General features: G+C 37.3%; 2 protein-coding genes across 21 annotated transcripts in view; one reads left to right on the forward strand and one right to left on the reverse strand.

Annotated features, from left to right (window-relative positions):
• Nucleotides 1-6,671, forward strand: part of ACSS3 (acyl-CoA synthetase short chain family member 3) — a 173,753-nt gene extending 167,082 nt beyond the window's left edge. Inside the window, exons 14-16 of the mRNA XM_015094557.4 lie at nt 2,941-3,040; nt 3,126-3,301; nt 4,469-6,671. Of these exons, the coding sequence (XP_014950043.2) occupies nt 2,941-3,040; nt 3,126-3,301; nt 4,469-4,537 (345 nt within the window). The 3' untranslated portion in view covers nt 4,538-6,671. The remainder of the gene's footprint in view (nt 1-2,940; nt 3,041-3,125; nt 3,302-4,468) is intronic.
• Nucleotides 6,672-7,404: 733 nt separating this feature from the next.
• PPFIA2 (PTPRF interacting protein alpha 2) overlaps nt 7,405-12,870 on the reverse strand; it is a 509,064-nt gene continuing 503,598 nt past the window's right edge. For 15 of the 20 annotated variants that reach the window (XM_060412491.1, XM_060412496.1, XM_060412487.1 and 12 more), the window contains 3 exons: nt 12,295-12,454; nt 11,009-11,100; nt 8,773-8,804 (listed from right to left, as the gene is read on the reverse strand). In XM_060412491.1, coding sequence (XP_060268474.1) covers nt 11,042-11,100; nt 12,295-12,454 — 219 coding nt within the window. In that variant the 3' untranslated portion in view covers nt 8,773-8,804; nt 11,009-11,041. Of the gene's footprint in view, nt 8,805-11,008; nt 11,101-12,294; nt 12,455-12,870 lie in introns of all 20 variants that reach the window. The other 5 variants (XM_060412495.1, XM_060412493.1, XM_027967176.3 and 2 more) reach the window with 1 other exon arrangement.

Consider the following 12,870-nt stretch of genomic DNA (forward strand, 5'->3'; position numbering starts at 1 on the left):
TGGAAGAGGGCATGGCAACCCACTCAGTATTCTTGCCTGGGCAATCCCAAGGACAGAGGAGCCTGGAGGGCTACCATCCCAGGAGTTGCAAAGAGTCAGAGGTGAATGAACATAGACAATGCTACTAAAATAAGAAAATCCTTCACAGGCACGGCCCTTTTTCTGCCTCTATACCTTCATTTCCTCTTGCACCATTCTCACTTTTGCGCTAGGCTTTCCAGAGATCAAATTGTCAATATCCGTTGGATCATCGAAGAAGCAAGAGAATTCCAGGAAAACATCTACTTCTGCTTTATTGACTATGCCAAAGCCTTTGACTGTGTGGATCACAACAAACTGGAAAATTCTTAAAAAGATGGGAATACCAGATTACCTAACCTGCCTCTTGAGAAATCTGTATGAAAGTCAGGAAGCAACAGTTAGAACTAGACATGGAACAACAGACTGGTTCCAAAAAGGGAAAGGAGTAGGTTAAGGCTGTATATCGTCACCCTGCTTATCTAACTTATATTCAGAGTACATCATGAGAAATGCTGTGCTGGATGAAGCACAAGCTGGAATCAAGATTGCTGGGAAAAATAACCTCAGATATGCAGATGACACCACCTTTATGGCAGAAATGAAGAAGAACTAAAAACCTGTTGATGAAAGTGAAAGAGGAGAGTGAAAAAGTTGGCTTAAAGCTCAACATACAGAAAACTAAGATCATGGCATCAGGTCCCATTCACTTTATGGCAAATAGATAGGGAAAAAATGGAAACAGTGACAGACTTTATTTTGGGGGCTCCAAAGTCACTGCACATGGTGACTGCAGCCATAAACTTGAAAGATGTTTGCTCCTTGGAAGGAAAGCTATGGCCAACCTAGACAGCATATTAAAAGCAGAGATATTACTTTGCCAGCAAAGGTCTAGTCAAAGCCTTGGTTTTTCCGGTAGTCATGTATGGATGTGAGAGTTGGACTCTATAGAAAGCTGAGTGTCAAAGAACTGATGCTTTTGAACTGTGGTGTTGGAGAAGACTCTTGAGAGTCCTTGGACTGCAAGGAGATCCAACCAGTCCATCCTAAAGGAAATCAATCCTGAATATTTATTGGAAGGACTGATGCTGAAGCTGAAACTCCATTACTTTGGCCACTTGATGCAAAGAACTGACTCATTTGAAAAGACCCTGATGCTGGGAAAGATTGAGGGCAGGAGGAGAAGGAGACAGCAGAGAATGAGATGGTTGGATGGCATCCATGACTCAGTGGACATTAGTCTGAGTAAATTCCGGGAGTTGGTGATGGACAGGTGTGCTGCAGTCCATGGGGTTGCAGAGAATCGGACACAACTGAGCAGCTGAACTGAACTGAACTTCCAGCCACACTGGTCTCCTTTTTATTTGAACAGTACATGCCCAGCCCTTCCCTTGGGCTTTGGCCCCGTCTTCCTCTTGGTCTAATCACTTCTCTGCTTGCTCAGTTGCTTGGTCTTGTCCAGCTCTTTGTGATTCCATGGGCTGTAGCCCCCAGGCTCCTCTGTCCATGGCATCTGCACAAGAATACTGGAGTGGGTTGCCATTCCCTTCGCCAGGGGACCTTCCTGACCCAGGGATTGAGCCCAGTTCTCCTCCTTCCTCTGCATTGGCATGGGGGTTTCTTTACCACTAGCCCCACCTGGGAAGCCTTCCTTTCTAAACTGCAAGTACCATTAAGACAGTACCCAGCCTATTTTTGTTCACCACCGAGCCTACTGCATAGGAGGTTGGAGGTTAGGAGGTATTCGTAAATGTTTGCTGAAGAAAAAAATGGGGACTGCCACACTAGCGCTTGGTTACACCTTTGCTTACTGTTTTCTCCAGCCATTAAGGGATTTGGGGTCACTGAAATGTATATCACACAAATATCTCATCTAGGAGAGAAGCCCTATAAATGTAGTGAGTGTGGGAAAACCTTCCTTGAAAGCTCAGCCTTCGATGGGCATCAGCTGCTTCCCACAGGGGAGAAGTCATAAGAAATGTATATTAATCTCATGGAAAACAATTTTTTGAACATTCATTTTTAAAAGTCCTATCACAGCAGAATGTTTTTTTTTTTTTAATCCTAAGCTTCTGTATTTCATGTGATTATTCTTTGGGTTCTCATGATTCCAGATAGAAATTGCTTTGCTCTTTAAGGCACAGAGCTTGTGCTGTGCTGTGTTTTGTCTCTCAGTTGAGTCCGACTCTTTGCAACCCTCTGGACTATAGCCCGCCAGGCTCCTCTGTCCATGGGGATTCTTCAGGCAAGAATACTGGAGTGGGTTGCCATGCCCTCCTCCAGGGGATCTTTGCAACCCAGGGATCTAAGCCAGGTCTTCCTCATTGCAGGCAGATTCTTTACAGTCTGAGCCACCAGGGAAGCCCATTTTCTAGAGCTTAGGGTGAACAAGATGAAAATGGGTGCTCAACAATGGTGATTATCTGATATCTGGGCTTTACTTTCTGTCCAACTTCTTTCTCCACTTCTTGGAAAATCCTCTCTGGATAGGTGGGCACTCAAGAAGAGAAATAAAGTCACTGTTTATGCAGGATTTGGGATTCTTCTGGTAGCCAGCTGTCAAATCACCATGAGGCCATCTGTTTTTCCAAGGCCCACTGCAGTTTGTTCCCAAGTGGTATGCATTGCATAGTTTCCCTGACTTCATGAATAAACAACTGAGATAAAGAAATCATTCCCTTACTTTCCAGGTAAGCTAAGCAATTTGTCTTAATTACTGCCAGTCTTTAGTGAGTGACTACCTGGGGATCTTAACCATTCACCTCAGTCATAAAGATATGAATAGTGAATTGATAGTCATTTTCACAGAGGCAGCTCTGGGTTTTTAAGTTCTCTGTCATGTACTTTTTTTCCTAGTTGAAATTATATATACTGCGTATATATGTGTATAGATATCTAAATGAATGCTTTTTAAAATTACAGTCTATCCTTTCCCTTGGTATTGTGGCTGATTGTGCTGTTGTTGGGAAGGAAGATTCTTTGAAAGGTCATATCCCATTAGCCCTCTGCGTGTTGAAAAAAGGTAAGCTGTCTTTGTCCTCCTTGACTGTTTGGGCCCTGAATGATTAAGGTTAATTCAGAGCTTACCATCTGAACTTTCTCCCTAGATATAAATACAACAGAAGAACAAGTTTTAGAAGAAATTGTGAAACACGTTAGACAGAGCATTGGCCCCGTGGCTGCTTTTCGGAAAGCGGTGTTTGTCAAACAGTTACCCAAAACCAGGTCTGGCAAAATTCCCCGCTCAGCTCTGTCTGCCCTTGTCAATGGCAAGCCATATAAGGTAAATTATCAAGGTTGTTTAGTGCTTGGTTCTGATATATTTTCCCCCATTTCTTTGGTGTCAACAAAACTCTTGAAATAGTTCTCAATCATGAATTATATTCCTAAAAAATACATAATAGTACTTCTCTTTTTTTTAATGTTAAGGAGGAGATTGCATAGCCATTCTCTCTGTAGGAATGAGGGTTTTGGAGGAAACACATTAAGGTCATATTCTTTGATTATAAGAACCAGTACGTGAAATATTTAGTTTTTTTAATTAAAAAAATTTTTATTTTAATTTTTTAAATAAAAATATTTAAAATATTTCTTATTTAATAAAATATTATGAATATGTCAGTTAATTTCAAACAAATTGTGGAAACTCAGTCTTATTAAATTAAGGATAAATTTTGCTTCATTGCAGTCCATAGTGGCTGTTAGTGAGAAAGCAAACACTTGAGACTGGCTATAGATATTTTAACAGTTCTAATTTGATATATATGCTCATTATCTTACCTGCTTTGAGTGAAAATTATTTTAGGGTATTTAAGCTGATTCAAGCATATGCATTCTTTTAATTTGTGTGCACATTATATATGCATATTATACATAATTTTAATCATAAAAATCTTGTAAAAAGTGATACAGCAATAAAGAGTGGTTGTATGGGCAAAGCAAAAAAAAAAAAAAAATCTTTCTATGGAGGCTCATTGAAAGACCGATAAAAAAAAGTACCATTTAGGACTGACAACAGACATGACTGAGCGAGGAAGTACAGTGCATCTAGGACTGATCGCTTTGCCAACTGAACCGTTTATTTTACTGTTAAAATGTTAATCGCTCAGTCATGCAGACTCTTTACCACTGCATGGACTGTAGCTCACCAGGCTCCTCTGTCCATGGGATTCTCCAGGCAGGAATACTGGAGTGGGTTACCATGCCCTTCTTCAGGGGATCTTTCTGACCCAGGGATTGAACCCAGGTTTCCTGCTTTGCAGGCAGATTCTTTACTGTCTAAGCCACCAGGGAAGCCATTTTAAAATATTAAGTTCAAGTTTGCTATTTTTGAACCTTTCCATATGTATATGATAGTAGGGAATACAAAACTGCATTGAACTGCTCAATTGTATAGAGAGTGGAAGGGGTTCATGAAAGCACCTTCATCGGACTCTAATCTTCTTTCCAGGTATCTCCTACAATTGAAGATCCTGGAATTTTTGAACACATAGAAGTCATGCTGAAGCAGGCATCATGACTCTTTTTCTTGTTTTTTGAGTCACTTTTCTAACTGGAGTAAGTTTTTAGAATTACTTCCTAGAAATAAATATCAAAATAGAAATAATATGCAAACTGAAATGTAAATTGTAGGGCTTAGTCTAAAAAAATGTACTCGAAGACTAATAAGACCCGTGCCTTCTGTTTGATTAGCCTAATTAGTACTGTTACCAGTTGCCTGTATCATGCTCATTATTAGATAGATTTTCCAGAACTTCCATTTAAGAAAAATATATCTAATGTGTGATTTTTATAAATTGTAACCCCTACCCCCACCAAAAAATGACACTAATATCAAGCCACTTCCTGAAATTAGGACTCTGCAGCTTTGATCCAAGACCTAAAACTCAAGTTAAAGTCAGAAAACAGTTATTATTTTCTTACAGAAGTTCTGAATATCTTTGAATATTCTTGAGATGCCCACAGACTTGGTTATTTTAAATGAAATGGGTGAAATGGGAAGTTTCAGATAATCATTGAGACATGATTTTCTAGGCAGGAGAATTTGTCTCCTCACACATCCTGACGGAACACTGGGTATAGAGGTCCAGCTCCCTCCAGTCCTGTGTCACTGAGTCATGGGCGGTCACAGGCCAGGTAGAGAGCACAGAGTTAATCCAATCTTTGTCATGCAGATGAGGCCTCTTTGCAGCCCCTCTTACTGTTTCAGGTTCAGAGTTGACTATATACTTTGTAATGAGCTCAACTTCTTTTGGAAAAAAGGAAATGATATAGGAATGGGTAAACTGTCAAGGAGAGCTCTTAAGGAAGAAATGTAAAATTTTTTGCATTTTAATATATGCTAAAGACCAGGAGGAGTTTTAAGAGAAACCAAAATTCCAGATTTTATGGGAAATCTCTAATTTTAAAATAACTCACTGAAATCCAGAGCACATCTTTCTATTTAAACTTGTGTAAAATTATTGAGCATTAACAAATAACTAGAAATGGGTCTTTGTGCCAGTTAACCAGAGTATATACAGATAATTAGACATTTGGTTTACTTAGGGTTCTACATGGTATCAGTTATTAAAGAATACATTCAAACTAAAAAAAAAATGCCATACCTATTGAGTCTTTGATGGTTCTCAAAGTATTCCTCAATCTTTCAGTCTATCAGTAACTTTATTTTAAGAGCAGTTGTCCTAACATAAAAGTCCGGTAACACATGAAGAAATATATATGAGAGATAATAGGTGAGCTTATTTACTTGTTTGTTCCATAAAAATTGCTAACATTGTATGAAGACATCCTGAAAATGTTAGGATTCTTTGGATCGTAGACTATAAAACAAATGGCTTCTCAAAGTAATTTGTTATTTGCTAAAATTGACTTTTTGATTGTTACACCTGAAAACAATTCATCTAATTGTTCCCTTTATTTTAGAAGCCTGAGTTAAACTGATTAGATATATATTCAATGTATAATTTGAAGCTGTTAAGTTCCTTAAACTGTCTCTTCTCTTTGGTACATTTTATCTATTATCACAACTGTAATCTTAACAAATAATACACTTTTTAATGTCTTAGCATTAAGATGTATTGCCGTGTTTTTCATCTAATGTTCAGTTAATTTGAAATGGCACATTCTTTAGCAGTTCATTTGTGAGGTATAAGCTCAGGCAGATCCAAGAATTGTGTAAAGATTGTCTTTGATCCTCTTGCACATTTTCCCTGGAGAAGACACTTCAGCAAGCAGGCTTGAGTTATTTTCCCGATGAGTGGGACTGGGAAACAGTGACAAGACGGGGCAAGTAATGTTTTCTTGTAGCTGGTTGAGGAAATTGATCTCCTTTGCAGGGTCAGAGAAAGTACTGTTATTCTCACAAGACTGAATGTGGGGCAAGAAAGATACAGTCAAGTCATCAGATTGCTTAAATTTTGAAGGAAAGAAAGGAATTTTCTATCTTAATACTGACTATAAGGTACTTTTACACGATAGTATTTAAAATACTTTGATTAAATGTGTCTTTAAAAATAACACTAATAACGTTACTAAAAATGTAATTTGCTGAAATAAATTCTGTATGATCTTCTTTTGTCATTTCATAGAATTTTTTTTACTGTAAAGTATTAGAAAAATTAAAATGCAAATATTTTAAAATCTATAGAAAAGTGTTTGCCAATTAATGAAGATCGTTTGCTTTTTAAAATGTGCTAAGTATATATAAATGAGAACTGTTTTACATTTAAGAAGCAGTTTTATTTATAGGAAATTATACCTGTAAAAGTTCTGATTATTAAAAATATAAAGATTCATGATGATGGTGGTTAAAAGCAAGAAAACCAAGGTTCTAAGCTTAATCAGTTAATTGGGCTTTAGAATCTGACACAAATGATCTATACACTGAAGAATATTTTATGGGTTTTGAGGTAAGTAACTGGATCTCGATTCATGAGGTCACAAGTAGTCGGACATGACTGAGCGACTGAAATGAACTGAACTGAATGGATCTCTTGTATCTCTGTATGTTAGAGTCTATTCTAAATGATTAATGTCTTGCTCGGTGATCTCTAAAGGGGAAAAACTTACACAATTAAGTCGTGCATAACAGTAGATACAAGTCTAGCTATTATGACACCATAATTTCTGTGCTAAACTTCATTTCTGTAAGTCAAGATCCCCATATTCAGATGAACTGAAAAAGCTCTTACCCGTTGTTTCCAATCAAGCAGCATTTTTAGAAAATTTAAAATCACTTTCATAAGCAAGCTTAGTGCACCCTCTTGTGGCAGCCTCACTTTTGTAGATAAATATTAGATTGAGAATCACTATAAAGAATGATTTTCATTATAGTTTGAGTAAAATCTTTATATGTGACTAGAAAACAAAGCTTAAACAGAGAACTGGAAGTATTTTTTTTTATTGATAATGGAGAGGTTTTCTGTTACCATTACCTTTTGACTGAGTCTGTTAAACAAAAATCGACATCCAAACAAATGTAATGTACGTGCAAACATAGCAAATTAAATACAAAAAAAAAAAATGAATTACTAATGACAGGTCTTGCTGTTAATAAGATCAAGCAGCAGAAAATCAGCAGTTAGATAAATGAGATTATTAAATAGATTTTACTTTGAAATCTCCCATATAAACAAAGAATAAACAACAGTTAACATCACCAAATAAAGCCACAGGGAAGAGATTACTCTTCTATACTTTTATACACTATATATGTTAATCATTCTGTCTTTCAGTTATTTCCTCTGATAAGACTGACTTCAGGGAAGTCCCGACAAGGCCTTCTGGGCTAAAAGCTTATAACATTAGACATGCGTCTGGCTAATGCCCTGTTACATTGACAGAAAGGAAGGGTTTCTGGGGATTTCTGTGTTTTTCCAGTGGAGATGACCTCAGACTCTGCAGTGGTTGATAGTCACTGAACAGTGCTGCTGCTGGCTGGCCGTGCAGGGTATTTGGATGAACGTGGGGTTCTTAGTAAAGAAGTTTTTTGTTCCTTGGTCCACAGGTAACAAGAGAAGATAATGTTTTTTCTTTATAAATTATTTTTTTTTAAATAATTGCTTTGACTCTTGTAAACAGTTTGGCTTTGTTTTGTATTGAAAAGGAGATCGAGCCATCACAGTGCTATTTCTAAAGATATAGGACATCCCTGATTGCCTTTAAAGGTCTATTTTTGGCTCCAGTTCCAGGTTAAATCATTCTTTTTTACATGATCAGAGGCAGGTTTTCAGCTTTAAGGATTGACAGACTTGAAGGAGAACCATGTGGAAGCATGAAGCACGCTTCCAGGAAACATACCGATTTGACTGTTACAATTCAAAAACTGTAAAAATGGTGGAATGGTAAATTACAAACAGTACTTGGAATTGTCAAATGTTTGCACTCAAGACTCCATGAACCATATATTTTATTTTTTAAAAAACCATATTTATATCCATTTACATAAGACTTACACATTTAAAAAGAAATACATACACAGTAATACATAAAGGCCTAGTATATTACAATAAAACATGGAAAAACAAGTGGCTCCATTTCATAAAAGCATCTGTTGTACAGAATTTATGATGTGGATGATGCCTATTATTCAAATGACTTAAGCATTTTCTTACAATTGCAGTAAACTAATCAAACTTAATATCTGACTCCCCCAAAATCACATTTCAGTTAGTGAACCATTACTTGTGGTTATTTCCTTAGAATTCGGTCTTCACAAAGGTTTTCACGGCTTGTCTTCTTAGATGGTAGTGCACTTTAGGTAGAGTAGACTGAAAAGACGACATCTAAAATGTGTAATGGACAACGTTAGTTTACGGAAAGACCCCAGACTGGAAACTCTCCCTCTCCTATTCCTGGTGCGCTTCCATGCATCTTGCCCACTTTTGTCCTAAGAGATAATGAGCAGGGGATTATCTTGGGGCTATGTAATTAATATTTGCTCCTCTCTAATTTTGTGCAGGCAAGCTTCAAAAATAAGATTTGCTCAACTTCACGGAAAGTATGGCAGTAATACAAGCAAAGGTATTCAGAGAAAATGTCAGCAGTCCTTTTTGAAAAATGTATGGCTTGCTCATTAATACACTGAGCTGACCTATTGCATGGAATAGATCTGTTTTCTAACTGCTATATGCTTTTCAAAAGATACCGTTGTGTAATAGTGACAAAAACATAGTGATAATCAGGAACATAAAGAATCTGGGTCAGTGATGTCTCATCACAGATTCTTTCCAGTCATAATAAGGAAAAGATCACAATTACTATCCCAACACAAGAAAAATATTCACATTGGATTGGCCAAAAGTTCATTCAGGTTTTTCCATCCATAAGGTTTTACAGGGGCTTCTTATCCCTGGGTCACTACAGTTCCCCTGGAGTAGGGGAAAATGACAGCCTGCTCCAGTGTCCTTGCCTGGAAAATTCCATGGACAGAGGAGCCTGGAAGGTTACAGTCTATGGAACCACAAAGAGTGCACGCAGACATACACATGTATACATAAGATCTTATGGAAAAAGCAGAATGAACTTTTTGGCCAACCCAATATGTTCTGTATTACGTTAATGACAAAAATGCTAATAGTTCCTCAAAATAGAAATTGGTTGACCCAGAGTAATTTACTGGAAATAAATATGTTTATCCCATTTGATGGTAAAAGCTAGGAAATATGAACCTGAATGCCATGCACAAAATACAGACTGCAAATAGTTACAGAGTAGTTCTACCCATCAGTTAAGAGCTAAGAAGCAAGCAGTACTCAGTATATTAAATAATCATTTGTGAATTAGTGATGTTTTCAGCTCCTGGTAAATTGTTATATTATGTGTAGAAACTATTAAAAGTGGTATTTTGGAAAACCTCTCATTTAGCCAAATTATTAATTGGATACTGTCATTAAATTTTTAATGTTAGGGTTTTACATTCTGAAATTAAATCTCTTTATCTGAAAGCTTTTGTTTTATCATCAGCAGCTTCAAATAGTGACCCAAATAAGGCAGCGTACCAGCTCCTATATTAGGCCCCAAAGACCATCAGTAAACCGTGTGGAGCTTTTAGTTCAAGGCAATGAATAAACAGCACAAGATGAGCTGTTCCTCTCCCCACCCCTATGCACGCATTTGTTTCTAAATATTGCCCTAAAAAACATTTTTCCAAAATATCGATCCATTGTCCGTGGTAGACTATTTTAGTAGAGTTGTAGGTTAAAAAAAATGTCCTTGACATTTACATTCTAGGAAAACTTAGTTTTGCTAAAGACTGTTCTTTAATAAAATTTTGGAAGTAGGTTCCATCAACTAGTATTTCTCCAAGTACAAATACCTTATATCTTAGTGATTATACAGCACGGTTTTCTATTCTGTCCACCATTGTTATAAAGTTATTTCACTTTGTCCCTATGCTGTACATCTGAGATACTTAAAATTCCTATGTATTTCAACAGATATAAATCATATTGATGAAAAAAAAAATACCAGACGTTCAATTTTTCTGAGTTATAGTTTTGTTGTTTTTTTTAAAATATGAAATCACCTCCAAGTCATTTGCCTGTTTCTGATACTGTTTTGACTCTGGACACCTACAAGAATAACTGTTTGTCTATTTCAGCTTCCCCTATATAAAGTACTCACTTACTAGTGTCTTATTCTATAAATGCCAGACTCTCATCAATCAAATGCTATGTGCATCAACATAAAATGCTCCTTAAAAGTCGAAGCCAGGGTGGTAGCAATGCATTGATGTGAAATAAGATAGTGACAGGCCTCCAAGAGACAGACCTTAAACCATAGCAGACAGACAGTGATAGAAAATCCTAGATTAAGAGTTACATTATGAAGAGGCCTTTATACTCTCTAGAAATTCAAAGGGCTTATTATTTTCACTTCTGTGCTGCTAGGCCATACCAGGGAGTATCGTGTATATTCACTAGTCTATGTAGGTTCCATTTTTCTCTTTTGGCGGTTTGTTTTTTGTCAGCCAACGAAAACTACTCACAGCAAGTCAGTGCTGCCTCCTTTGAGTGGCTTGTCAACATGAGTATGTGCGAACAGTGGAGTTGTCTAACCTCTGCAGTCTTGATGAAGCAACTGCAAACGGAGAAAAGGGCTTTAGAGGGACTCAGGTGATGGAGCACAAAATTTCAGATGAGAAAGGTTTACTTTCCCTGCATAAAGGGATCTGGACATATTAATAGATCTTCTTTCTCTCAGACAGAAGCCACTCATATTCCTTTTCTTGAGACCAAGCTGCTAATGAAAATGTATTCCAGTGTGATTCAACTGAGCTTTCAAGTTGTGTATTCCTCCTAAGATGAAGTCTGTTAATAGGAACAGTTCCCTTGGGTGCTTCTGTTTTTAAAGCAAAGATTGCTCTTGGAGAATTCAGTACGATGGATTTTCTTCCCCTCCGACAGGGAAAAGCTTCTACACTCATTTTGATCATCTTAACTTCCTCATGAATTTTGATACTGTATCTGTTATAGTAACACGTTAGAAGAAATGTAGACCCAACTCACGGCTTACACTAGATCTAATTTTAAGGGCCATGATAGCTCCCATCTTAAAAAGAAATAGTGATTTATAGGTGGTTTTCTCAGTAAAAGAGAGTGGGACTTTTTCGTTCAGTGCCTACCAAACAGACAAAACTCTGTGACTACAATTTCAGGGCTGTCTCTCTCCTCCAGAATGGCTGTTTCCCTTTGTGAAATACATAACACAAGTCTAATGTCCACAGAAGGAAATACTAATTGGGAAATTACTGTCGGTTTTGTGTTTGTTTAATTCTCTTCTCATGGTTGTGCTTGTTTATTTAAGGCCTTCTGCCTTGGTCAGAGATGAAAATATCTGATGAGTCCAAGTTTTTAAGATGAAATATAAAACTTTGCAATATTCAAGCATGTAGGGCAACAGTGGATTTCATTTCCATTTGTTAAGGATAGTTAGTCCAAATCCAAACTCTAAACAAATTATTTACTTGGTGAATAGAAGAGTAAAGAAACACAAATCATGCAGATGTTTTTCTTCCTAGATGTGGACATTAGCCAAAATTGTCCTTTTTAGGATTTAACTTTAAATTATTTTTTAAATGTGAATAAAGTGCTGTGAGTTCATGCATTAGCAATTCACAAAGGAGAATAGTCTGATGAAAGCAAAGCAAACTTCAAGCAAAGCAAAGCAACTTAAGGAAAGAGTCAATTTCAGAAAGCTGTGCGAGATCAGAGAATGATAGCACTTGCTAAGCAAGCGTTTTACTTTATAAGCACAAATGCAAAACCACTGTACCATCCGTTGCCATTTTCCTCGACTGCCCAGACGTCGTAGTTAACCTGAATCCAGCCGGCAGTGTTTCTGAGGACCCGGGCATCATGCTGATTCCATGTACTTCACGGGGAGGAAACTGCCTTCTCCAGGTTGACCCACGCCTGAAATTCTTGTCCTCACTCTGCCAGTACAGAGTTATAATTTGATGTAATGAAAACAAGTACACTAGTCCAGGTGCTTTAAACCATGTGCTTAGAAACATGTAACAGAAAGTTAATGAGAACGGTAAGCAACAGCATCATAGAACAAGGTCTCCATGAGAGGACAGTAAAAGATACGCTCTCTAATCTCAATTGAGGATATGCTCTCAGTGGCATCTACAGAAGCCCATGAGATTATTTCCGTGGGATATGAATGCTCAGTTTCTCTCAGAAACAAGTCTGTTCTGGCTCTAGCTAAGTTATTTAGATATTTTTGTTCACATTCAAAGAAGAAAACCAAAATCAAGCACAGCAACAAACAAAACACTAAAACAAGAGACGAGGGTTTCGATGATAAAGTCACGTGCTGCTCTTGAGAATAAGAAGAAGGGGCAGC

The sequence above is a fragment of the Ovis aries genome, chromosome 3, assembly GCF_016772045.2.
Source record: "Ovis aries strain OAR_USU_Benz2616 breed Rambouillet chromosome 3, ARS-UI_Ramb_v3.0, whole genome shotgun sequence".
Taxonomy (NCBI): Eukaryota; Metazoa; Chordata; class Mammalia; order Artiodactyla; family Bovidae; genus Ovis; species Ovis aries.